The sequence below is a fragment of the Amblyomma mixtum genome, chromosome 3, assembly GCF_055824585.1.
Source record: "Amblyomma mixtum isolate Tamu chromosome 3, ASM5582458v1, whole genome shotgun sequence".
NCBI classification, from domain to species: domain Eukaryota; kingdom Metazoa; phylum Arthropoda; class Arachnida; order Ixodida; family Ixodidae; genus Amblyomma; species Amblyomma mixtum.
The window spans coordinates 184,988,814-185,016,093 of NC_143014.1; the positions used below are offsets into that span (position 1 = coordinate 184,988,814).

A 27,280-nucleotide genomic window follows, 5' to 3' on the forward strand; every position below is an offset into this window, starting at 1 on the left:
CCTCAGCGCTGCTAACTTGTCTTACACGTAAGTGTTTTCACCTGAAAGATCAAACATTAGTTATGCTGCGCAAAAATTGGAATGGGATGCACCAACGCCAGCAGCTAGTTTCCTAGCACCAATGCATCACTCACCAGGTTTGGGCACCAGCGGAATATGCGCCATAGTAGCGCGTTATTTACCTGGTGTTATTAGGCCTAGCTTCCTTCGCATCGAAGCCACAGCGAAAGAGCTTTGAATCTAGGCACAGTTCATCATAAAGGTTACCAGTAGTTACCAGTTAACCATCACACAATGACCTCACATTAAAATGAATGTAGTCGACGACCGAAAATTTGGACCCCCGTTTTTCTGACATGCTTGATAGTTTGAACTTTTTCGCATTCGGGATTCAGCCTCCCTCAACAAAGATATCATTTGGCGTTCGTGCTTTAATTGTTCTGCTGGCATTTCATTTGATACTGATAGTATATATCTATATGCACAAGAACCCTGGGGGCCTCAACACTTAGCAAGCACCAGTCCTGGTCATGGCAGCACATGTGCGCTATCCTGTGAAACCATATGTCACTGGAGTAGAATGTGACTGGTGTGGAAGCCGGTGACTCGCATTAAGAAACGAAGGAAAGGACAGGGAAACTGTCACATTTGCTTCACACATCAAACAACAGTGATGCAACAGACGTCTGAAGACTGAGAAGAACATCTCACGAAGACACGCTGCCAAGCTGCTGAACGACAACGACGCCGTGTCACTACCAAAATGTAAGTAGACAAAACTGCTTTCCCTATGAATATCCTGGCCTAGCTGAGCTAAGCCACTGCCAATTTTTTTGCTAACATGACACAACCACAATGAATAACAGACACTGACTGATATTACCTCACCATTTGTGCACAGATAAAGAAAACCGCCTTTCCAAGGACACTGCCAAATGGCAACCAATGTGCTTCATCTCCTCCAATGCCAAGTACCGTATTTACTCGCATAATAGGCGCACTTTTTTTTCCAGAAAATCCGGCTCAAAGTTCGGGGTGCGCCTATTACGCGGGGTAAAATTTCCGGAAGTTTTTCGACTCCCAAAATTGAACATACTGCATAAACAGACTCGTGTACACGGGCCGCACCTCATTTTCCCGAAGAAAATATTTTTTTAAAAATCCGTGTAAGGGCCGCACCGAAACTTTCCATGACCCACACGGGAATAGCCTTTGAAATGCACGCGCCAAGGCCTCCGCAATCAGCTCCGGCTGCGCGCAACGGGCGCTTGATCGCGGAGGCCACATGCCCGCACAGCAGCTTCGAGACGCCGCCCACGGAGGGCGCCCGAGGCCAAGCTCATCATCATCATCGCTTTCCTCCGCCGCGAGCTTTCACTATCCATATCGCCATCAGCATCACCAGCTCGAGTTTTTTTTTTTTTTGTTGCTGTCAAGTACCGGGATCTGCGGTAGCGCGTTAGTTTATGGTGGTTGGTGGCTTTGCCGCCGAGCGTTGCTGTTTCAGTTCGACGGGCAAGCGCCTTTATAGCTACACAGCTGGGAGTTTGCTCTCGAACACCACGAGCGTGCGGCAGGTCGGAAATTCGACGTGGCCGAGAAGTGCGGCAGTTGCGACTGCGGCGTGCCTAAATTTTCGTGCGCAACTCCAGGCACAGAGGTTTTCGCAGGCCTAAGTCGGGAACGTTTCCGGCTGAAGATGAAGCTCTCCAAACAGTCGTTTAAGGTGAGCATCCCTGAAAACTGTGTGCGGCTGTTCTATGCAATGTCGTTGTACGTGCTGTGGGTCCGCAGCAGCTGCGACAGCAGCAGCACTAGTGAGGACTAGTAGTCAGTTCAGCAAAAACTTTGTTAAAATAAAGATTGGGGGGCAGGGGGCGGCGAGGCGTCGGCTTGCAACCGTGTAAATACAGTATTGATCACAGTGCCAAGTTCGGGGTGCGCCTATTATGAGCGGAAATAAAAAAATCTGATTTTTCGCGACCAAACTAGGGGTGCGCCTATTATGTGAGTGCGCTTATTAAGCGAGTAAATACAGTAAACCACACATAGCATCTATCACAAACGCTCCCTGACCAACGCACTCATCACTGAAGCAGACATGAGGCCATGCTGCGATGCTGTAACGCAGCTAGTGGCTGCTTCTGCAGAAACTGCACTACAGCCCTCAAGGTCTCACAAAAATATTGTGGCCTTGGCCTTTTGCGACTTTGACAACAGATGGTACCTTCATACGCACACCAGCTAATGAACACGTAAGTGGCTCCCCACCTGCTGTGGATATGACGGCCTCCCATGCAACGTCTGAAGCTGTGCATGTGCACCTGAAGTGGGTGGTGGACCAGGGTAGCCGGGTCTCTGTTGTGGCGCCCCAAGCGTGCTGCTCTGAGGTGGCTGAGGCCCAAATCCTTGAGAGTGTGTCCCTGGCTGTGAAACAGAAGCTGGGGCCATGCCAGGCCCTGCCATGCCAGGTCCTGCCATGCCTGGCCCTGCCATGCCTGGCCCTGCCATGCCTGGCCCTGCCATGCCTGGCCCTGCCATGCCAGGTCCTGCCATGCCAGGTCCTGCCATGCCAGGTCCTGCCATGCCAGGTCCTGCCATGCCAGGTCCTGCCATGCCAGGTCCTGCCCCTGCCATGCCAGGTCCTGCCATGCCTGGCCCTGCCATGCCTGGCCCTGCCATGCCTGGCCCTGCCATGGTGGGGCCTGCCAAGCCTGCTGTTCTGGGGCCAGGAAAGGATGCTCCACTCAGTCCCGATGGTGGAGGTGGGAACTGCGATGAAGGTGGAGCTGGCACAGATGTGGGAGGGACGGCAGCAGGTGGACCAGGCACTCGATTGGCGCCTGGAAGCATGTGGGGACCTGAAACAGGTGGTGGGCCCGACACCGGCCGAAAGCTGGCCGAAAATGGAGGCTGGCCTTGAAATGAAGGCTGAGGGCCTGCTGCCATATGCTGGTTTGAAGAGGCTGCGTGCACACCCGAAGTGGGAGGTCCAGGGAAAGCAGAGGAAGGATTGGACACTGGGTATGTGCTGCCTGACATAGAAGTAGGGGGAGGTGGGCCAACAGGCCCCGACACTGGTGTGGGCCTCTGGAGGGAGGTCCCAGAGACAGGAGGCTGCCCACTCGGCAGTGGTCCAGGTTGCGACAATGTCCTTGCAGAAGGCGGCATGTTTGACCCCTGAGATGAGGGTGGAAAGAAGCCTGCTGGTGGAGGGCCTCGGACAGGCTGGGCCGCTTGGCTGGTACTGGGGTGCATGTAGCTGATGGGGCCTTGAGTGAAGAAAAACAACACAAGTGTCACTCAGTTGACAACACAAACAACTTAAACCACTATTGCCAACAAATGCACAACGCTATTTCGACGTCCCTTAACAGTGAGAGTGCAGTGTCCATCTGTCATCTTGCACTGATCAAGATTTCTGTACATCATATGGCCCCGGATATATGCTCACTGTTCATTATTTTCCAATCTGAGGTTCTTACTTCTTAAAAGTATTTTCATACTAGAAACAAAGGACACAGTGTTCTTAACACCTCATCTGTAATTTAAACTTAGTGGGCTATAGACGCAATGGAATGTATGACTTCCCCATTATGCCATCTTTTAGCAGTTTAATTTCAGAACCACTGCACTTTTTCGAAACATTCATCCTTGCCTATGTGCAATTCTTGAGAGTAGGCTCTTGCACTCTGATTGACACTAGCTTCTCAGCCACAACCAGAAAAGTGGTAAGCAACATCAGACAGGTGAGGCCAGTTCACAAAATTCTTATCACTTTCCTGGTTGTGTGGAACAGTGGCAGCAGACACCAAGCTTTGTCTAGTCACTGCGTCCCAGGTGCCCAGAACAGTCACATCACACATACGTGTATGAGTGACATACACCTGTGGATGCAGTGACATGCATTGTATGGCTGCCCTGCTTCAGTTGCACATGCCCAGAAAGACAAATCTTAGTACCACAACATGGAGAAATGTAGCTCTTGTTTTTTTAAATCTAACATCTTAGGTATGCCTTTTACAAACGTTCAGGTGCAAATCGTCAATTACAATCAGGCGCCTGACTGTAATAGTTCTCAATTTTACAACTATATACAGTTAAACTTTGCTGCAATAAATTATAAAGTGCTCTGCTATTTCTTTGTTACGGCCACTGCCTCCTTATAGCCACTAGTCACACTGGTTGCAACTATTGCGTGCCAACATGCCCACCTACCACCATTTTGACAGAGGACAGCATTTAGTCTGTTACTGATGTGTGCTGGCGCCATTGTGGCCAGCATACTTATGCGCCAAGTGAAAAAGCCATCTAAAACTCGCGACGGAATCACCGCTGCATGCCCGCTTTTACCGTGGCTTTTATCAGCTTCACTGCCAAGGAAACGGTTAAAAATTTGAAAGCAGTCTTCTCTTTTCCTCTTTCACTATCCCTGCAAAAGGCCCCAAAACATGCGCATTGCACCCCCCCCCATTCCTCGATATCAGTATGCCAACCGAATATGCCAGCCTCGCTAACGTGCACTTATTCTTTCCGTGCCCCGCATAGGGTTAAGTGTCTAGAAAACGGGTCTTGAAGGTATAATGTCGAAGAAGGCAGACAGAGACATAACCCAAACACTTAGCGCCATTTTCTCAGTCAGCAATTCCATCACAAGTTTTGCTTAAATTCCCAGCATGATGCACAAATATGTTGGTCTGACCACTGCCACCCCATGACTTCTTCACATGGCAACAACACTTTGTGGCGAAGAACAGATAAGCCATACTGAATTCGACTACCACTACTTTAATCACGACTGCCTTTTGGTCAACATAAATTGCCTTGCGCTTTTATTTTCCACTGCTGCCACTCATACTGGCGCTGTGAAATCAATGAGGGGTTGATACCACTAAGCCAACCAAACACACCGTCTAACAGCCAAACCACATGTCAGGACTGCGCTGCAAAAACGGAATCTGAAACAGGGGGCAGTTTCAGTGAGGAGGTGCAAAACGCAGGAACTACAATGGCCTTGGGAACTGTGTCCTGGTGCAGCAGGATGTGCGCACCGTGCTGCCTAACATTGTTCATCATAACGCGACTTTCATTTTTTTGTCCGCTGAATATTTTTTTTTATGAAGGAATTGCCACTTTTTATAGATGATGTATGTGGCATCCCTATATGCTCAAAAGTAACGCATGGTTTACGTTTATCATCACTAGTTTGTTAGCAAGAACAGTTCAAGTACGAGCAATAAGTACACAAATGGCCATGTTCAGTGTGGTGGTTGCAACATGAAATGCTACCATCATCAAAATAATGAGCAACAGTGTGCAAGTCAAGTGATTGGGCTACCACAAGAAAATGTAAACAGAATCAAGCCTCGATGTAACAAACTTCAATGTAATGAAGTATATTCCAATTTTCGAAATTTTGATTTCCAGAGAACACCATGTATTTTTAGCTTCAATATAATGAAGTAGATTTTGCCACACTTTCAACATAAAGAAATTTCACTGCTAGTTTGAACAGACCTGAGAAAAAATTGTACCGCGGGAGTGAGTGGTTGTGCAGAGCGCATACCGAACCACATATTGGAGCGCGCATTTGAAATTGGGTGCAACCCAGCTGGCAGATACAAAGTGTATAGGCAGACAGAGAAGAGCGACGCACGCACACCACTGCCTCCAGTCCGGCCGTGCCTTGAAGCGCCGAGAGCATGTTATTTTGAAACCAGTACCCATGGCTGCATTGCAGCGAAGCATGTCTTCTCCTCTGCAGACATGCACTTGGCAGCCCGCAAGCTGTACCGCGGACTGGTTCTTGTGATGTGAGTACTGGGGATGGGGAGTTTCACATATCAAGTATCGGCATCTCTCTATGCTGCCGCCTCACGGCTCCAAGGGGCTGTCGTTCCACTGGTTTGGGGCGAAATCTGAAATGGGCATTCCCCGCACACAACCCCAGATCTTTGAATTGTGCAGGCTCGTACAGGCTGGCGCTTCGAATTGTGTGGTAAAATTTACATTACGAAATTACAGGACGGCAGGAATTCTTCATTTACTCAGGATTATGAACTAACCAAGCCCGAAATATTGAGATTTTACTGTATTTCTTGCTTGCGACACACTGCTGGCTCCTTCACTTATGGAACGAACTGTGAAGACAGCAAACGCTTCACAAGCTTCATAGCAAGCTTTGACTGTATTAGCCAACTTTTTAAAACATTTCACTTATTTCCTCACATTCACCACCTCTACACACACAAGCACGCATGCAACTTCTAGTAGCACCACCAGTGATAAACACAAAAGCACAATTCACGGCTTGCACTACCTAGCTTGCCACTTGTGTGCTTCATTGTTCATCAGTCTACCCTATCATCCTGTGGTAATACACACAAATTACAATACTGTCACAGACAAATGAGCACAAATGAGAATCAGCAAATGCAAGCAAAAGGGGAGATATTGGTGAGCAGGGGTTAAAAAATGAGTGCCTCATTTTCAATTATGGCATGCAATGACCGGTCTTCTTGTGTGGCTGCTTCCATATTCCGAAACTCATAATCCGCATGTCCATGAAAGTGCCCTCAATAACTAAAGAAACCTAATGAGCCTACTCAAATGGCAAAAAAAAATTCAGAAATTATAGCCAAGACAGCCCAAAACAAAGGGAAAATATCAAGATTATTTGAGGGAAAACAGGAACAGCACTTTAGACTGGCAGCTTTCACATGGAAGATGATGAATGCTCTTGCAACCCATTGAAGCTCTTATAATATCAAAAATGATCACTAAGCAATGGCCTACACTAAGTGTGCAACAAGCAAGAAAAGTTAATTGCCCAAGCTTCTCGACTGTGCACCACAGTACTCCAGCCCAATGATGGAAGCTATGTGACCCTCAGGCAGTACCAATACTGCAGCACTAGACATCATGCCTAAGCAACTCCACTCTCATCCTAAACTCTTATTCTGAAAGCCACTGGCAGCTATTCGAATTAAACTGTTCTACCCTGGCACAATGTAGTGAACAGCAACAAACACTGAACTAAACAATAAAGAAGAAAGCTCCAGAAGAGGAAAAGAAAGGAGAACAAGCTCATGCAAAAGCGAAATAAGAGAGCAAAACAGGCTGACAGGGACACAAGGGACATTAGACATACTCGGCCTGGGAGAAGAGAACTGCCCCTCCATGAAATCGTAACGCTGACTGGGAATTGGAGAAGCATTCCGTGAAGACTTCGCCGATGTAGGCTCTACAGGTGGGGAGGGCACAGAAAGGGATGTGGCAAGAGTTGTGATGCACGGTTAGTTTGATGATGTACCACGCAGGACAGAGGGAACATGAGAATGAAGAAAGAGGACAGTCCCGTCACCACACAGACATACACTGTGACAGACAACTACTACAGCTGTTTGTGTGTTCTAATCCAGCCACACACATGCACAACACGGCAAAGCTTAATCAGCTCCAATGCACTAATGTGTGCCACTTTCTGCTGCATCTAACAGCTACAGCAATGGGGCATTACAGAATGCTACAGAAAAACTTAGCCTCATAGATTAGGTGCACCACAAAATTCTACATTCTAATTCACACTCACCACCTAAAATCAAGTTTACCATGTACAGGGTCCGTCAAAAGTTCCAAGGCCACAGGGTTTGCTTTTGAGCAGCATAGTCGGGCTGTTGAGATACCCTCGAAGCTCAAAATATCTGTAGAGAATAGAAGAAGGATCGTTCTACCAACTAAGAACCTCGATAGCTCTATCGGAATCTTAAGTGCCAGGATATACCGATGAAAAACGGACCATGTGGCCTGGGAACTTTTGACGGACCCTGTACTTCCCCACCCAGGCAGATGACCCTGTTTAAAAGGTAGGAAGTCAGGAAAGTGAAAACTGAACCAACTTTTCCCAGAAACATTTTTACATCAGAGCTTTGTAGAGAAAAGCTTTGCCTTCTAGTATTCAGCACACAAAATACATCTACACAAACGTTAATTGACCAAAGCTGTCATCAGGCAATCCTTATCCAAATTACTGTCAGTCAAGCTCGAAAAACACAAAAAACAATGTCGCCGAAGTCCGTGTATTCAAATTTTTTTAATGAAGGTGCTTGCAACATTCAAGAAGGCCAACACGGTCAGCCGTCTTAATGCTTTATACCACAGCAGGACACGTGTCCCACTCGCTTCAGGTGCCGGCAAAAGGAAAACGATTCACCTACATACAATATTTTTACGAGCTGAATACTACCGAACTATCAAACAAACCATTCAGTGCATTTTTAACTTTCGCTAATAGGCCGCCTTAGTGTTCTGTATGTTTTTCCAAGCGCGGGTGCACAGTTCAACAAGACCAATCTTGATGGAAAAAAAAAAAACATTTTGAAAAATTGTGTCTCTTCTGTCTACGTCCCTGTCTTTTGCGCTGTTTCAAGTAACAATTCAAAAAACTGTTGAGCTTTTGACCCTTTCCAATCAGTCAACTGCCTCACAATACTTCTTGAAGTAATTTTCAATTCTAATGCAAGTTGCCTTATACGTCCAAAAGACTGAGGTACAGAGACATACCGAATTTGAGGTATTTTGATGAAATCATTGGTGCAACTGTGTACCTCTCTTTTCTGCGAATACAAAACTAGTCGTCGAAGTGGCTTGAAAGTGATGTCATTCAGTTCCTAGAGACATCCTGAGTGCAATTCTAACATGTATACATGTGAGACATGCATAAGGTTTGTGCCTTTAAAAGGGACCAATATGTTCTCAGATTCGCCTTAAGTTTATTCATAGATTTGAGAGAACTTCATCCGTCGCCCCATGCCACTGACGCCCAGAAACGTGACTACCAAAATTAATCTAATAATAGTGATTATCACGATGACAATGACAAATAAACTATCAGACAGCTGTAGCACAAGAAAAAGTGCATTTTACGTGTACTACTTGTAAATGCACTCAGCGAATTACCCAAGCAAAAAGTGCCTTCCTATAGCTTCGAGTCCATCACAATGCACCAACAAGCTAATACCCCCTCCGAGCAAACTTTGGGCAAATTCCACTGGTTGATCTGGAGCAGCTTCTCCTGCTTCACGGAAGAAAATGCATGTTCCAATGATAGATTTGGTTCGGGTTACTGTGCCCACTTGTCATTTAGGAGCAACTCGCTACTTGGCAGAGCACTCTCTCGTGATTCAGTAATGAAAAGTGGATTTAAATGCCAAGGGTGCAGTGTCATCACTTCCAGTATGGCCAGGCCAAGCTCGCCAGTTTTTAGCGTGGCTTGAGACATCAAAGGTTTACCCTGGGCATTTCTTTACATTTCTGACGGCGTCATCAGATCAAGGAGTTACACTTCTCGACCCAATTAATTCAGAAAGTAATTAAAAGAGCTCAGAGACCAGCGCCATTGATGACAGCGAAATGTATGGCCCCTTAGACGTGTTTATTAAAAGAATGTTCTCTCAATCACCTCAAGAATGGTCAAAAAATCACCGGCTACATCGATGCTACAGCACACAACTATTAAGACCAAGCGGTATGCACACATACCCCGGACATGCACTCTTTCCTGGTGCTCAGCCCTGAATGCCATTGGCCACTGGGCATAGTAAAATGTGGTGCACCTCATAAACTAAGTGCAACATACAACTGTGCCATCATTGCTGGTCAAAAAAAAATGTGTGGACAGATGCTGCGCACAACTTCTGGAACCGATTGTACACGAGAGCTTTTGTCAGGCTCTCTGCCGAGCATGTTTGCGTTTCCCTGGTCAATCAGCATCAGGTCACCCTGCAGCAGATTCAGTCACTCTGGTGCAGATTAAGCACCCTACTGCAAACTGACTAGTGAAAATCACCATCAAAGATGTGCGTTTGGACTAAGTGTTGTGAGGCAGTGTACTCAGTCACATGAGAAATTTCAGCAACACTCCCTGCAAATCATGCTCAGCAAGTTCCACAAACTAATTTCACTCATTCCAAGTGCCCAGTCTCAACACCATTCAGGAAAAGAAAAAAAACAGGCACATGTAAAAATGAGGGTTCTGAGCTAGTCAAAACGCTGGCGAAATGTTGATGGAGCAACAGATATCGTGTGAAGCAACTGAGCCAAGCAAAGCCTTACCGGATGCAGTAGGTGTCACCAGAGGACTTGCCCCAGGCTGCTGGAAACCCTGGTTTACTCTGCTTGATGCCACACCTGCATCAACAGCATTAACCTAGTTTAGCTGCCATCAAACAGAACTGTTACCCACACAGTGTGACAGGGCACCTTCACCTGTACACACACACACACAGCAAAGCACCATGTAACTAGCCTCCATGAGCCATCTATAATGTGCAAAAATGCATCCATGGTATTATTGTGGCTAAACTTTTTTCACTGAGGCCTCATACACATCCACTGTCCCAGATTTAACATTAAACCATTCATGTGAAACACAAACACACATAATTTTGTCACACTATACAGTTATGAACCAAGGTTTTTCTGAACTACCAGTCCTTGCCCATGCATGTTCAACCCAGTCTAGACATGAGCCCCTCCTTCTCTACATGGTATTTCATAGCCTTAAAGCCTGTTTCACATGCAAACGAGAAGGCTAGCAATTCCTGCTGCCACGGCGCAAAAGACTTTTGAGTCATCATGCCAGCTCGAGCAGCCAAAGCGACGAGGTTCCAACAAGTTGGAAATTTTCGCTGCCACACGCCGCTCAATCGGTCAATTCGCTCAGCTGTTTGCATGTGAACCAGCCTTAAGGGGACCCTGAAACAGATCTATCATTAACAACACCACAGGATCAGTAAGGTACGAGGAATCGAGGGCTAAATTTTTAGCACTTGCAGTTCCCCTCAATTCAAATTCTATCCTCAATTTTCACTCACTCTGCACCACTATGGGTGACCTTGTTTACCAAGGCAGCACCGGATTGACAATGCGTGCGGGTGGAACAGCATAGGCAGCCGATACAGACTCCAGTGTCACACAGTTGATTGCACCTGGCTGATAACTTGTCTTGAGGTGTTGACGGTGACATATGCTATCTACACCGCAGAGCTCCCCATCTCAAGGAGTCAATCAGGGTCCCTTTGATCCAATGTTTATGAATTTATGTGCACATATCATAATGTCAATACTGCAACTGGCTGTTTCTCCCCCCCGGTGTGATAAGATGAGCTGCCTACCTGCAGGGCTTGAAGAAGGCACTTGCTGCTGGTGTGCGGAGACCTTGGGTGAGGGTCCATTGGTGTACCCACCCCCCAGGTGTGTCCAGCTACCGTTCACCGTGGGACCATTTGGCTTTGACTGCATTGGTGGTGGCCCCCCTGAAGGTGGAGCTTGAAGCAGGTGGGCTTCCTTGGCTACATGGTGGGCACTGTCCCCGTAAGGTACCGCATGGGGACTTGTGCCTTCTACAACCCCAGCTGAGGGTGGACCTGGTCGGCCGTATGGAATTGCCCCTCCATAGGGCACACCTTGACCACCTGGCATTGCCATTCCCTGCATACAACACAGGACATTTTAAGATGCAACGTACGTGGCCTGCCGCTCATAAAGTGTCACAAGCAAAATGCGGCTGTCCTACAGCTGCACCAGTTACCAGCGGGACACATACATCCCACTTTTTCACAATCATGTTTTGTGTTGAGCACAAAACTGCTGCATGCAATGCTTTCAGACTTCTAGCATTACATTGTAGATGTCCAAAGCTTTTTTGATTTCATTTTAATGGTATTCACCCGGTTGCAGCACATACCCTTATGAAAAACGAATCGTACCGCCCATGTATGCTGCACGCTGTTCAAAAGATTTTGGAGCACTCTCCAGCCAGTACACCGTAAGCGGTAATTGTCAAAGTTTATTTTTACTCATGAGTTCCTAAATGTCCTATTTACACAGTTTCTTTTTTGTCCTGCCCACTCTGGTTCCTTAAAAATTTGTGCGACATATATTTCACAACTTTTCAGTGATATACTTCCTATGTCTTTACATTGCTTTTATGCATTTTTATAGTCAAGTGGTGCTCGACGAAAACAAGAGAAGTCAGGACACGATTCACCTGCAAAGTCTGTGGAGTGCCTTCTCCATAACTTACTTGCTGTCTTCTCACAACAGAAACTAATCTCCTGCATGCATGCCCATGTTTGTTGTCCGAATGTGAACAAAGAGTAGAATGGGCGAAAAAAATAACAAAAAAATGTTACGCAGTCCACACTTCAGAATGTCAGCAGCGAGTGGACGTAACATTTCGTCAACCTTTTTATCATAAAAAGTAGGTTTTTGTATGTTCTCACATTTAATGTTTGCATGCCTACATCAAGTTCACATCAGATGATAAAAATGCATTTTTTATTCTGAAGCATCTGTCCTTCAGTGGTCAGCCGGAAACGTAAGTCACACTTTTTCCAATTCTTTCAGTGCGCAGTGGGACACATATGTCCAACTTTTTTTTCTCAAGAAGCGTTAACACTCATGTGCTCAAATTTTATGTATTTTATAAGAAACAAATAAGCATCACTATGCCAAGCTTAATAGCAGGCGTGCATTGCTCACAAAATTATGCCCCATAAAGGGTTAAGGACAGTACGCCAAAGTAAACGAAAAACAATTCTGTTTTTCCATGATATGAAATTTTCGCTTCTTCCTGAACGAGATTTAATGTTTCACTAGGATATGGACAAATTCTTTTCCAACAAATGCCAACAATTTTCCACAACAAGCTTTAGTCATAACCTTAGCCTGCACCCCAAGCTCGAACTAACGCAAACACAAAACACAAATAACAGAACAAAGCCGATGTCGCATCACTATCTCATTATCAGTCAGCACCAGTATATATCACAGCGGTATACACCATCTTGCCCAGGTCACTGTTTATTTTGCTTCAAAATAACACTCCATCCCATGGTGCCGTAAGTGAGGAACCTAACTTTAGAAAATGTAATAACGTCAAGTTTAGTAGAGTACAATCCCCCTTTACAAGTCCACATTTGTAAGCAGCAAAGCAAATGAAGTGAGTCCCACTCAAAATCACTACAGAAAGCTACAGAAAGCTAACAAGAAAGATAACTAGCACTGAGGCACAGCTAGATCAACTTCAATGTCATTGTGATGATTCAATACAGTGCCTAAGATGGTTCACAGATAGTACAAGCAGCAGATAAATAAAATACAATTTAAAACGCACGCAATGCACAGCTTGCACAAATGTCAAAATACTGACTTTCCCAGCACTGATTTAGCATGGCAAGCTGTACTAAGTAACTATATTCAGCTTGCTACATAAAAAAAAAATCCTTACAGAGACTTTTGGGGAGATTTGGCTTGGCACAAAACTGAATGGTTCTGGTAAATGCACTTTGTTTTGACTGCTTACCTTTCCGCATAATCCTAAACTAAAAAAAAAAACGTTTTGAGAGCTCTACAGAATACTTTTGTGCCTTGCACAGTAATTAAGAAGAACTTCTTGTTGGGCGAGTTGGTGCATACTGTTGTAGGTACGAATTGCGCACAAAAGACACACAGGGAGACTGGAGACTGAAGGAGCGCAAACTATCAACTGGTGTTTATTTGATTCAGTGCCGCTTTATAGGCAGTGTGCACACGTGCCTACAAAGAGGGGAAGGAGAGGATAAGGAGGCACATCAAACCCTGCACGACAATCCATCAAAAACGCTCCAAAAAATTCTTTCACGTGTTTTCTTCTTCTTTATAGGCACGTGTGCACACTGCCTATAAAGCGGCACTGAATCAAATAAACACCAGTTGATAGTTTGCGCTCTTTCAGTCTCCCTCGTGTTTTTCCTGTGTGTGTCTTTTGTGCGCAATTCGTACCTACAACTTGCACAGTAATATTAAGTAGCTACTGAATTTCGAAAACAATGTCAGAGCACTGTACTTCCTAAAAATAGAAGCAAACCTGAACTGAAACAGAAGTATTCCACCAGTACAGCAGTATGGATGATGTTACATTAACAATCCCATGAAATCGAGAGCCACCGCCATTTGATCCTACAGGCACCAAGCTCACATGACACTAGCCTGAGTGCGGCACACAAGATCTGCTCGTACTTCTACATGCAGAATCACACCGGTTCCATAGCTGAAAGCACTTGGCATATGTCCTATTGGAAAGCAGAGGCAGATGACTGTTCTTAAGAGAAAACTACCAATAAGAAGAGACTACACAAAAGTTCATTTGAATAGCCAAGACAAGTATGACAAAAATAGCTTCAGTCAAAATGAATGCACCTGAATGAATAAGCAAGAACTCAAGCAACAAAATTCCATCTGTGGAAGCTATGCATTATGATCTACCAGTGTCACAGAAGTGTTTGAGCATGGTGCTCCTGTGTGACCAAGCACACTTGCCTGTGGTTAACTCTGATTTACATGGCACCTGTTCGCCCGCAATGCTGTTACTATAGTCCCTAGAAATACTTCGCTAGTCTGCTGTCTCCGTGCTCCTCCCAATGGAGAGGAGTGCCTGCGCTCTTAATACGTGCTGCGGTGATGCTGCACACAGTAGGAGTGGGGTCGGCTATGCTGCCACCATCGTATTGCCCCCATGCAACAATGCTGTAGGAAGTTATGGTTGCCGGCATCACGTGTCTGTTCTTTTGCTTGTCGCGATGAGACCGCTTTAAGCTATGCTTGCTATGCATACTTTCTTCAGGCTGCGCTAAGTGGAACGCTCATCAGCCAAGCAAACTCCATAGCCATCTTTGCGGCCAGTCAAGCATGAAAAATCCTGCTTGTTCTTGCATAAACAACGCCGAGTGCAACACGTCGTCTGCTCCTGAGGTGCATCTAAGGGGCAACATGTCGTCTGCTGGGGCATGCGTACAAGTTGCCAACCTCAACACAGCAAAGAGCTAGGTACTTAGTACAATTAAAACCCCACCTGGTGCTACAAGCGGTGAGCAAGGCACATTGAAGCAGTCCCAAAATAATGAAAAACAGTTGGCGCGTGCGGGTGGCGGCGAAAACAGAGGTTGGAGAGGTGTGGAAGGGATGGGAGAAAAACCTATTGCTAGGTAAAAAGGAAAGAGGGGGAGAAGTTGGGTGGCTCAGAACTGCGGGCAACTGAAGAACTACTATGAAGGTGAACAAAGAATAAAAAGCAGGGTTTAGCAGTAATGAAGATCTAGAAAGATAACATAAAAACAGGCATGCGAAATGAAGGAAGGAAGGAAAAGTAGATTTTACGAAGAGCTGCATGGTGAGGAAAAGAAGAAAAAAAAATCAAGGGAACAACAGCAACTATGCAGAAAAAACAACTGCAATGATGCAGAGACAGAGGTCAATTCGTAAATGGAACACCAACACAAGAACTCCATTTTCTTCATTGCAAAAGCAATGCAAGGATCCACCTGGTCAGGTGATCCCTATATAATAGCTAATAGAGCATAGAGCTAATAGAGCAAATCGGTGGTGGTTTCTATTGAAATAAATAACAAAAAGGAAGGGAACTGATAGGATGATAGGTGCCAGCTGCAGTAACTGCAATATATTCCCCAGGCACCTGATCTGCAGCCAGCAGAAATGACAGGGAACGAGTATATGAGGGGGAGATGAAACAATCATAGGAGGGATATAGTAAGAAAGGGTAGCAAGGATACAGTTGGAAATGTACACAATAATTGCACACACACAGCACTAACACCGAGAACATCAAATGAAAAGAACCGCTCGCAGCCATATGTCCTTAACAGTTCCATGCAATGTGTGTTCGTAAAGGAGGCTGAAATGCCATTGTCACCATAAGAATGTTTTAACGGTACATACGTAATGAACAAAAATGGTAAACTTCCACCTTCTCCGGTATTCCAAACACTCTGTTTATACGCAGCAGTCCTCTCAAGAAAAATGAAGAAAAAGCAACCAAATAAGCTACACACAACCGCAGGCCACAGTCATGCCCGCCGTATTGACCATGCTCAGAGTGCTCACAGTGTCCTCGCAGCACGCATTACAGAGTAAACCCCACACTGGGCACAAGATGGCAGGCTAGCAAGTACTTCTAAGAACCATACTGTTACACCAAGGCAAGATTAGGTGCAGCATAAAAAAAAAAGTGGAGCTCAATGTGCATGCACTGAATTTCATGTGTTTGTGCTTGTGTGTATCCTGTCTGATGATGAAACTAGGACTTCATATTTTTTGTACTAGTATTCAATAAATTTCATGTGAAAGCACTAGTTAATGCAAGGATGGTTCCAAATTATGACTGCTAACTTACAGCATATGAGAAATTTTCACGTGTTCTCAATATTCTGTGTCCGCCAGATTCATGTTCCAAGATATTTCACAAGCAGACAGGAATTTATGGGGCCAAGTAAGGCACCATAACAGGTATGCTGACAGCGGCACAACATACAATTTCGCACTATGCGCTGTAAGGCAGCAATCATAACTGGGAGCCCATCCTTGCACTAACTAGTACTTTCATGTGAAATATATGAAATACTAATACATAAAATACACAGTCCCACTTCAGAATCTACGGCTTTTCGACTGAACGAACTGTATACGCTGTTGCGTAAAACCGCTTCATAATCATCACCAAAAGCACCTACGGAACTAAAAATAAAATATATAAAGCCCCTGAAGGCGTTCAAGTGACCAACCATTAAGACATGCGGGTTGGTCTGAAAGTCACAATTGACGAAATGCTAAACCTTGTTTGGCTGAGTGATTACAGTGCAGAGATTGTTTACGATATTATGTGCAGGCAACTGGGTATGAAAGAAGCTTACTCTGACGCAACGTATTGCGTGTCGGGGGCAATGGACAATAGATAATCGCATCAGGCTACTGAACTCTGAGGTTTTGAAGATGTGGCATAAAACAATGGGCCATTCAGCGCAGGGCAATTGAGACCGAGCTCACATCGAGTGCTTCCAGGCACCACCGCTAATTTTTTAATGTTTATCCTTAGAGGCTCACTATTTGCTGCTCACTAAGGTTTAAAAGCATACTATGCTTTCTTTCAACACTTAAGATATTTGCCAAATAAATAACGAAATGTTTTTCTCCTCAAAGGTGGCCTAGTGCTGGAGACAAGCAAAAAAAAAAAAACATTGGTATATTTTGGTAGGGCTCGTTAATATTACAGTAGAAACCAGTGAAGTACAGCTGGTATCATCAGTAACTTATACTTTAAATCGACAGAGAAAGTGAGTCCAGACCCAATGATGGCAACAAGCTGTTCAAACTTCGTGCACTGCTGGTAGTAGGTAGTACAGCTGTGTCGCTTGGAGTCATGAAGGAAGGAATGCACTAGCTTTCCTTCATTCATGCCTGGAGTGGATTCATTGTAATGTATGGGGAGGACTAAGCACAATACAGAGGGCAATTTTTGCTGGAAGAAACTTCAGGTGCATTTTTTATTCAAGCAACTAGTCACCACTTGCAGTGTTTAATTCTACTTTTTCAAAATCTTTTCAAATATTTTCAAAAGGCCACAATGCTGTCAGTGGTACTGACAGTGGCAGTGCTACTACACGAGAAATATGGTTGCAGATACCTGTAGTAGATATCAGCAGTCTTACCTTACTGACAGTATTTTTAAAACAACATTAATGCATTAAACTGTAGTTTTAAGAGAGCTTATGCATATCAGTTAACGTCATACTCATTACTGCCTAAACAACAGGCAGTCTAGTCATGTCTCTAATGTGAGTGTTTGCAGATGCCACCTACCCCAAAGAAAGGAAAATTCTCATGTCAAAAAGCTACATTTTAAATTGCTCTATCATATTTCGCAGCCCCACAGCCAGGTATACACTTATTCAGACAGGGAGCTTTAGGCTGTCACAAAGAAAATATGGTCAATAAAATTCAGTAGACTGTTCCCTTAAACTGCCAACAAGACCTGCTCTAGAAAGAACAAAAACAATGCAGCAGTACACACATAGCATTTAGTAACTGCAACCAAATGAATACACATGACAGTCACTGCTCATTTTTACGAACACTGTCAATCATGTGCTCCAGACAAAAAGCAAGATAGCAAGCAAGCAGCAGTAAAAACTTTCACCTGAACACAGACCCAAGAATACACAAGCCCATAACAGCCTCCCAAAAAAGTGGAATGTTCACTGTGTCATGTACAGGTAACTGACATCTGCTGCTGCTAATTTCCCTTAAAATAGAAAATATGCATAGACGTAGAGACTACATTGCAAGATTATTTTGGCTTCTTGTCGGCACAAATCAGAAGTCTTTCCAACATACAAGACAGGTTTTGCAGGTAGCTGAGTTGCACAAAACCTCAACCTCTGTGAATGTCCCAGTAACAAGTACAGACATGAACTGACAGATTACATCAAAATCTGTCAAAAGGAAAAGAGCACCTAAAACATAGCCATCACAAATGTTTATCTGCAACTTAGCCATCAAAACTGTTAAAAGACGATTAAAGAGGGAGGTTTGAGAAGCTTGGAGAGAGATGCTGTGTAGTTCTAACCATCTTAGCAGCACACATGTCAAAATGTCTGCGAAAATTCGACAGCCTGGGAACATATGAGCCAAAGATAACAAAACTGCACCACCCATCACTGATCATTGTGACCAAATGCTTACCCAGAACGTTTCAAGTTCGAAAGACGGGATGGCAACCATGCAGCAGATGCGCTGCCATTAAAACGGTAGGTGCTGCTTTACCACTGGGAAGCTAAACTTGCACACGACGAGAATGGTACGAATTGCAAGCAATGAAAATAGAGACATACAAATGGCAATATGACGCACTTCTGTAAAGCCAGATGTTACGAATGCGGGGCGAGGAAACGAAAAACAAACCAAGTACGTCGGCTGCCAACGTTTCCTCGAGCAGCATACACCGACAAGGAATGATTTCGGTGCATAATGACGCAATACGCCAGCGACGGGCAGCATCATCATCCAGCAACCTTAATCTGCAGCCGTTCTACATTTGTAGCTCAATGATTGACAGCCAAGGTGCAGAAAGTAATCGGCTTGAGAGCTCGTGGCATGTAAACGAGTGCCGCGCGCGCACAAGGTCACTGACTGCACATCACAGATGGGGAAGAGGCGGGGGAGGAGAGGTTCAGGGGAGACAAGTGCAACCAGCAGGCTAGAACACGCAAACATGACAGCAGAACGCTTAAGGCTGACTGCTCAAGCATATCGCTACAATCAAATTCAAGGCTACGATAAGGCATTAGCTATTTTTTCCCCAGCTTTCCTGCTCCGCCTTCCCATTGCGCTGCAGCCTGCTCGTGCTATAATCTCAAGTTTCCCAGGATATACCTCGCACTTCCAATCAAATATATGTAATTACATCGTTACCCAGCACCTTCCGCGCAAAGTTATCCTGTAAAAAAAAAACAAGCAGCGTTACTACGTCGCGCACTGATGATGCGGCAGTGCTTACGCGTCGATGCCACGAAGACGTTCGTTTCGAATGTCCCACACTGAAAAAAACTGAAGCGGGGTTCATCTACATACAGCCAGCGTAATGAAGGTGTGTTTATGTGCGCAAACTCTCCCACCGAAGATGCGATTAAGCCTTTTTTTTAAACTCGCCGCAAAGCTGCTCTGTCGATCGCAGGTCATGCACTGGAGGAACAGTTGAGAGCTCGGGGAAGACGGTCTGCCCGAAACCTCTGCAGAACGTCAGGTAGCGATAAGTGCTTCAGTACTCACTTAGCAATGGTTAGAGCGCAGCACGACGGCTTCGTCTTTTACTTCTATAAAACACTCATACTTCCCGTGGTCAAGAAACAGCAGGCTGACGTTACGTTCTGAGCGCCGGAAATGCCATGCTACGCATGCGCCCTCAAAACAACGTGGCATTCAACCCAGAATGCACTGGAAAAAGGAAGCGGAACTTACGCACAAGAAGTTAATATGTCGGGTTTTTTTTGCTGCTAAAACCGAAACCGAAAGTAACATTCGTCTGGATCATCGTTTGGATGATGTAAACATACGTTAGTGTCCATGACACGTTTCTTTGCACACAAAAAAAATAAACGACACATAGACAAGGCAAATGAAGAATCTGACCAAAAAGAAAAACAATTCTAATTCTTCCACTCGCAGCTCGAAACTGAAAGCTCATGATGGAGATGACAATGCTCCTCTGCTCAGCAGTGTTGAATTTATAAATCAGGAATTTGAGACAATGAAAGCAAAGCAGTCTGAGCTTATTGCTGCCAACAAGCTGTTGGCAGATGAAAACGAAACGCTTCACAATAGAGTTGCACAACTCGAACAGTACTCCAGGACCAACAATGTGGAAATAAAGGGAGTTCCTCTGACTAAAGGCGAGGATGTTAAAAAAGTGTTGGAGAGCATTAGCAATGCCATTGAGAATCCTATCTACTCTGCCGGCTTTGACATAGTCAAGAGAACTTTGCGCAGAATAACACAAGACGGAGGGAGAAACACGTACACACACACGGGCGCTCGTGTGTGTGTACGTGTTTCTCCCTCAGTCTTGGGTTATTCTGCGCAAAGTTCTCTTGAATATGTCGCTACACCAACTGGCCCAACGTTCTGCTCTACTCAGATTGACATAGTCCATCGTGTAGCCACCAAAAACTAAAATGAAAAAAAAAAACAATCATTGCTCGTTTTGTTTTTCGGGAAAAGAAAAACGAATTAGTACACGAAGCACGTAAAGCTCATCCCACAACGGGCCAAACTGGCTTTCCTATAACTTCATCTGCCTCAATATTTGTGAATGAGCACGTCACATTTGTCAACAAGAAACTGTTTGCCAGGGCTAAGCTGCTCAAGAAGGAAATGAATTGGAAGCATCTCTGGACTGACAACTGTCGCATTCTTGCGCGTATGACTGACGAAAGCACGGTCTTCCGCATAAGCTCAGAAATAGACCTTCAGGTCTTCCGCAGCAGCTCGGAAATAAGCCCATAGGTCTCTGCCTAGTTTTGCCACTGCATGGCTTCTGACTCAGCTGAATCCCCCTTGAGCATTCCACTATCTCCTGATAAGCTTCAACATGTCTTTGCAAGCAGTACTCTTTCTCTTATCCATTTCAACGCACGCAGCCTAAGGAAAAACCATGAATCTATCGATAATTTTATCACTTCACTTCAGTACTCGTTTTCTTTCATTTGCATTTCTGAAACTCGGCTCTCCAATTCTGACGGCAATCTATTTGGTTTCACATCTTGACCAAATGTTTAGGGGAATCCCCCAAGGTGGAGTAGATTTGTAATAAGGGAGTAATTACTCATTGATGTCCACCCGAACGCAGCCATACGGCTACAAAGGAAAGCTATACAGCTTTCTCAGAAACTTCGCAGTTGAAGAAAAATTCGTCCTAGTCCGGGGTTCGAACCCGGGACCAGCTAACCGGGACGGCACGCTTATGGTAGGGCGAGAGCGAATTGATCAATAACTCGAAGTAGGAGCAGTGTTGACCAAACACTGGTATCTTATATACCAGAATACTGCAATTGCCCATCCAGCAGCCATGGGAGTGCTGCAATTTTTATTTCCCCAGAAATTTCACACCAGCGTAGATTCGATCTCGCACTGAATGCAATGCAATGCGAATCAGTTTGGATTCAAGCCAACCATTCACTCTTTTTCGCTGACTGTCGTAAGTTGGTACTCGGTTGTATCTATCGTTCCCCTTCATCATCAATTCCCGAGTTTCTGTTAGCGCTAGATGCCACATTAAATAAACTACCTTTCGAAAACAAGAATGTTATAATTCTTGGGGACATTACTATTAACCTTTTAGATACGGAAAACTCATGTTGTTTCCTATTATGACAGTTTAAGTGGTTTCGGGTACGAATGTATCATAAATGCTACAACCAGATGTACCCCCAGCGTTAATCGACCATGTTCTTACCAATATTTCGCCCTCACCCTACTCAGGGGTAATCGAACTCGACATAGCGGATCATTTTCCTATTTTCATTACGCACGGTGAAGTTTCCCGTCCCTCGCGTTATGTTTTCTACACTTCTAGGTTTAATAGCGAAGAATTTGTTAGTGCTATCAGTAATACAGACTGGTCTCCGTGCTTTGCATCGAGTGATTCGGAGCGAGCAATGGAATGTTTTTGCCGCCTTTTTTCCATCTGTGTGTCTGAGAGTACAACATCAGTAAAGTGTAGAAAAAATTATAAATTTCCCCACAATCCTGAAAGACGGTTTATTAAGCTGTATGCGACGCCAAGAAAATTTATGCAAAAAAAAACAAGAAGCAGCCTTTTAAAGCTGCACTTTACAAAAACTACGCTACTGTCCTAAATAACCTACTGAAGCACGCGAGAAAATCTTACTATGAGCAAAAAAATGCATAAAAATGATAACACTAAAAAGCAGTGGAAACTTTTGAGTGACTTCCTGAAATTACCCAGCGCAAACAGCCCCCTTGCTGAAATTAATTTCAATGGTATTGTCTACACTGAGCCATACGACATTGCGAATGCCTTTAGTGATTTCCTTTCTGCACCTCATAATAGTCATCCACTTAGCTAAGAAATAAACATAAAGCGCTCTAAACAATCTTTTTTTTTCTTTTTCCAGTTTCCCCTCGTGAAATCGAACTGCTGAATATTGGCCTCAAGGACACTAGCCCCGAATTAGATAAGATATCCTCCAGCCACCTTAAACTTGTTGTCAGTCTGGCTTCTGAACCACTTTGTCATGTTATTAACCTCATCCTAAAAACAAGTCTTTTTCCTGCTTGCTTCAGAACAGCTTAGGTAATCCCAGTGTTGAAGAAAGGAGACAGACGATTAATTTCTAACTATCGACCTAATCGGCTGTCTCCTTTCTTGAACACTGGGATTACCTTAGCTGTTTTGAGGCAAGCAGGAAAAACACCTGTCTTTAGGATGAGATTAATAACATGACAAAGTAATATCATCGAGAAATTGATAGTTAACAGCTTAAACTACCTAGATAAATACAAATACAAATGCAGTTTATTTCATGTTTTTGTTTTACAAAACATGAGGAGGTGAGAGAAAAAAGCTGCTGAACAGCAGCTTGACAAGCTCCCGCCCCCCGTGAGATTCCCGTGAATTTAAGATAATTTCCCCCCATCAGTTTGGTTTTCAGTCTGGCAGCTCGGCTAACTTAGCTGTCATCTCTCTGACTGATTTTATCAAGCAAGGTATTGATAACGGCGAATTTGTTGGCTTTGCCTTTTTAGATTTCACAAAAGCTTTTGATATGATTAATCACTCCATATTGCTTAAAAAACTGGACTTTTATGGAATCGCAGGTCCCGTGTCGCGACTGCTGAAAAGCTATTTGCAAGACCGTCAACAAATAATCAATATTGCTGGAAGAATCTCCCAAGCTAGAACTATAAATTAACCAAAGTGTTCCTCAGGGCTCTCTTTTAGGACCCTTAATTCTATAAGTCCAACTCACTGTGTCTTATATGCTGATGACACTACCGTGTCACTATCTAATACGTCCATCGATTATCTGACTCTTGAATTGAATGCCGTTCTAAGTACTGTAGCCAAATGGTGCACTGATAATCAGTTAATGATTAATCCCGCTAAAACGAAATTTATAGTCTTCAAAAGTAGCCAGAAAATTATTTCGTGTCCTCCTACGTTAACCCTTTGCTCTTGTAATGTTCCGGCTTCTGATAACACCAACTCTCTCGGCGTTATTCTTGATTCAGCTCTTAAACTTTCCGTCCATATCGCTCATCAAAAAAAAAAGAAAAGATCAACGTTTGGCATCAGAGCGATAATTAAGGCGCGTCCATATTTCCCATGCAACCTACTCCTATCTTTGTATATGCCTTCATACATAGTCACATCACTTGTGGGATTATTGCATGGGGAAATACTTATCATTGCCATTTATCGTCTATGCAACACTTACAAAACCAGGCCATCCGCATTATTACCCGTAGCCTTTTCTCTACTAATGCTCGTTCTTTATTGCATGAGCACAATATTTTACCAGTCCACCAGATTTTCCAGTATCACCTTGGAATCATGTTCTTAAGGTTACTATATGGCACCCTGCATTTTCATTTTGTAGACCCCATCCTGCTGATCAATCACAACCCTAGCAGATTTGCAACTAGAAACAATTTTCTGCTCCCCAAAGTCCATGCCAATTATGGTAAAACGACGTCGTCTTTTCAAACAATTTCATTTTGGAATACATTGCCGCCCACTGTAAAAACATCAATTTCCTTGCCTGCATTAAAGAATAAGCTCAAGGTATATTTGTTGGAATGCTGATGCTTTGTTCTCTTTTTATGTACATTACCTGCGTTATTGTGCTATTAGACTCTGATTTTGTGGTGAAGTATTGATTGGTTATTTTATTTATTTTATAATTATCCGCTAACTATGCTGTATTTATTTCTTGTATTATTGATCTATCAAGAGTCCCGGTACAGTCTTTGACTATGGGACCCTCGTCTGTACACTTATGATCTTTTGTATATATTTTGGGACCAATAAACAGTCATTTCACCACAACTAGCCCGACAACAACATTGATAGGTTAGTGTCAGAATTCTTTTTTTCGCACACAAAGACGACACAATAAGACAAGGGAGACAGGACGGAGCGCAAACTTTCAACAGTTTTATTCAGGAAAAGTACATGATGTTTATACAAAAATAAAATGGATATTATAGATGCCACGTGCAAGCAAAAAATCGGGAAAAAGCACAAAGGAAGGGCTCAGGTGACTCACCTCTTATCTAATTTATCTAAAAAGGCAAAATATTTTGTGTTAATGAGCGCCTAAGGGAACACAATTTGTCCTTGAGGAACGGTACCGGTTCACACCTGCCGGCATACATCAATTAGTGTGGAGAAGACGCTTCTTTTTGCGTCTCTCATAGCCTCAGTCGCTTTGGGACGTTAAACCCCAATAAACCAAGTGTGGAGAAGAAAATGACAAAAAACAAAAAGAAAAAAATTCAGGGGGGCGCTTTGTTGACCTAAAGCGCGGAGAGGCGACAGCCTTAAGCGCGGTGTTGCTGCTAGTGTCACTGTTGTGTGGTTACGATGTTAAGCTTCGCCTCTGAGTGTGGAACGCGATAGCGTCTTGCAACGCTGCCAGGGAGTCCACAGAACGCCATCGCCCGTTCGGCTCTACGTCTTGCTTGTCGGTAAATTAGTTTTTGAGGAAAGGAAATGTATCTGTCTATGTATCTGTCTCGCATATCTCGCTGGACACCCGAACCTCGCCTTAAGGGAAGGGAGGAAGATGGGAGTGAACGAAGACACCGTATTCACTAGACGCGCCTTTGTTCATACCAAACCATCGAGCTGGCATGGCGGAGTGGTTAGCATACTCGTTTCGCACTCCGGAGTCCGGGGTTCGATTCCCGAACTCGACCAAATTCTTTCTCGGTTTTATTTATTTATCTGGTCCTACTAGAAAGCTGAATTGGTTAATTAAGCAATGATCTAAACTCAGTCCCACTTAGTTGGAGCATCACTATACGATCCATTTAATTGGTTGCATGGTTACTAGCCAAAGTACAATTGGCCCCGTTTGAAATTCGCGCACTGTGACGTTACGACCATTTCGACCAATTGAAAAGCGTGACATTTCTGTCGACAACTCCTGTTTACAATGATGAGGCATTAAAGGCTTCCGCCTTAAAAACAATGTGTGATTCCAGGCTCCAGGGCACTAGCATCTTGTACAAGAGCACTGACACGCTTGCGCGAGAACTGGCTGAGGTCTACCATATTAGGAAAGGCGGTTGTTGATGTGTTAGCACACCATCTGTGACATTGTATGACAAATAATTTGAATTTCTAGATAAATTAGATAAGAGGTGAGCCACCTGTGCCCTTCCTTTGTGCTTTTTCCTGGTTTTTGGCTTGCACGTGGCATCTATGATTACCCATTTCTTGGTATAAATATCATGTACTTTTCCTGAATAAAGCAGTTGAAAGTTTGCGCTCCGTCCTGTCTCCTTTGTCTTACTATGTCGTCTTTGTGTGCGAAAAAAAGAATTCTGAGAATGAAGCAACTAGCGCCACAACGCATATTACTGGATACGTTAGTGGTTTTTGAGGAAACTAAATGGCGCAGTAACTCTCTCACTTTTCGGTGTACAGCTCAACTGCGCCGTGAGGGAAGGGGGAAGGTGGAAGTCAACGAAGAAAGAGAGAAAGAGGGGCCGTAGTGGAGGGCTCCAGATTAATTTCGACCACCACGGAATCTTTATGGTTTATGGGGGTTAACGTCCCAAGGCGACTCAAGCTATGAGGGACGCCGTAGTAAAGGACTCCGGAAATTTCGACCACCTGGGGCTCTTTAACGTGTACTGAGACATCGCACAGTACACGGGCCTCTAGAATTTCGCCTCCATCGAAATTCGACCGCCGCGCCCGGGATCGAACCCGCTTCTTTCGGATCAGCAGCCCAGGGCCATAACCTCTGAGCCACCGCGGCGGCACCTGGGGATCTTTAACGTGCACTGACATCGCATAGCTCACGGACGCCTTTTGCGTTTCGCCTCCATCGAAACGCGGCTGCTGCGGTCGGGTTCGAACACTGGTACTCCGGCTCAGTAGCCTAGCGCTCTAACCACTGAGCCACCGCGGCGGGAAAACATAATGTTTGATAATTCGCAAGAAACATTCAAGACCATGTTATATAAGGCGTACAGAAGCAAAACTTTTGCATAAAGTATATAAAGATTGTCCAGTATGGAATCTGAACCAATGACACTGTATACGTACAGTGTTACGCATCTTAATCGTAGCAACTTTTAAAATTTTTCTAGCCTTAACCGCTGGCTCGCTTACGATGAAACTGCACACGGAGCTTGCACATTGCGATAAGCTTTGGTTCGTAGTAAGTTTGACAACAATACTTACCTGGTTCGGCCGCGCATGATGCAAACCCGTAACCGTCTGCGCCGAGATCAACGATACGAAAGACTGCAACGCCGGTTTGCCGCCAAAGGTAAGGCCGTTTATCTTTTTTAGCCCAAGAGTGGTTGTGATGCTATTTGCATTCCGCAAAGGAAAGCGCCACAGCGCGAAATGCGCCAAGCCGAGCGTTGCAAGGTGCGCGTGTCCTTTAATGGCGCCACCACCACCCTTCGTGGGCAGCCTCTCACTCGGTTCGTCAATCTTGGCGCAAAAGACTACGGGCTTACATCATGCGCGGCCAAAGCAGGTAAATACCGTTGCCAAACTCACTACGAAGCAAAGATGACCGCAATGTGCCAGCTCCGTGCGAAGTTTCACCTCAAACTAGCCAGCGATTATGGCGGGAAAAAAAATTTTAATTGACGGTTGATTTGTGTAGTTAGGCCAAATGCG

At 44.6% G+C, this 27,280-nt stretch overlaps 1 protein-coding gene across 3 annotated transcripts in view; it reads right to left on the reverse strand.

The window, feature by feature from the left end:
• Positions 1-19,799, reverse strand: part of Sec24AB (Protein transport protein Sec24AB) — a 61,387-nt gene extending 41,588 nt beyond the window's left edge. The window contains exons 1-5 of one of the 3 annotated variants that reach the window (XM_089582179.1): positions 19,663-19,799; positions 11,175-11,490; positions 10,114-10,188; positions 7,151-7,243; positions 2,272-3,272 (exon numbers count right to left, since the gene is read on the reverse strand). In XM_089582179.1, the coding sequence (XP_089438305.1) occupies positions 2,272-3,272; positions 7,151-7,243; positions 10,114-10,188; positions 11,175-11,487 (1,482 nt within the window). In that variant the 5' untranslated portion in view covers positions 11,488-11,490; positions 19,663-19,799. Of the gene's footprint in view, positions 1-2,271; positions 3,273-7,150; positions 7,244-10,113; positions 10,189-11,174; positions 11,497-19,662 lie in introns of those variants that run through there. The other 2 variants (XM_089582180.1, XM_089582178.1) reach the window with 2 other exon arrangements.
• Positions 19,800-27,280: the final 7,481 nt, after the last annotated feature.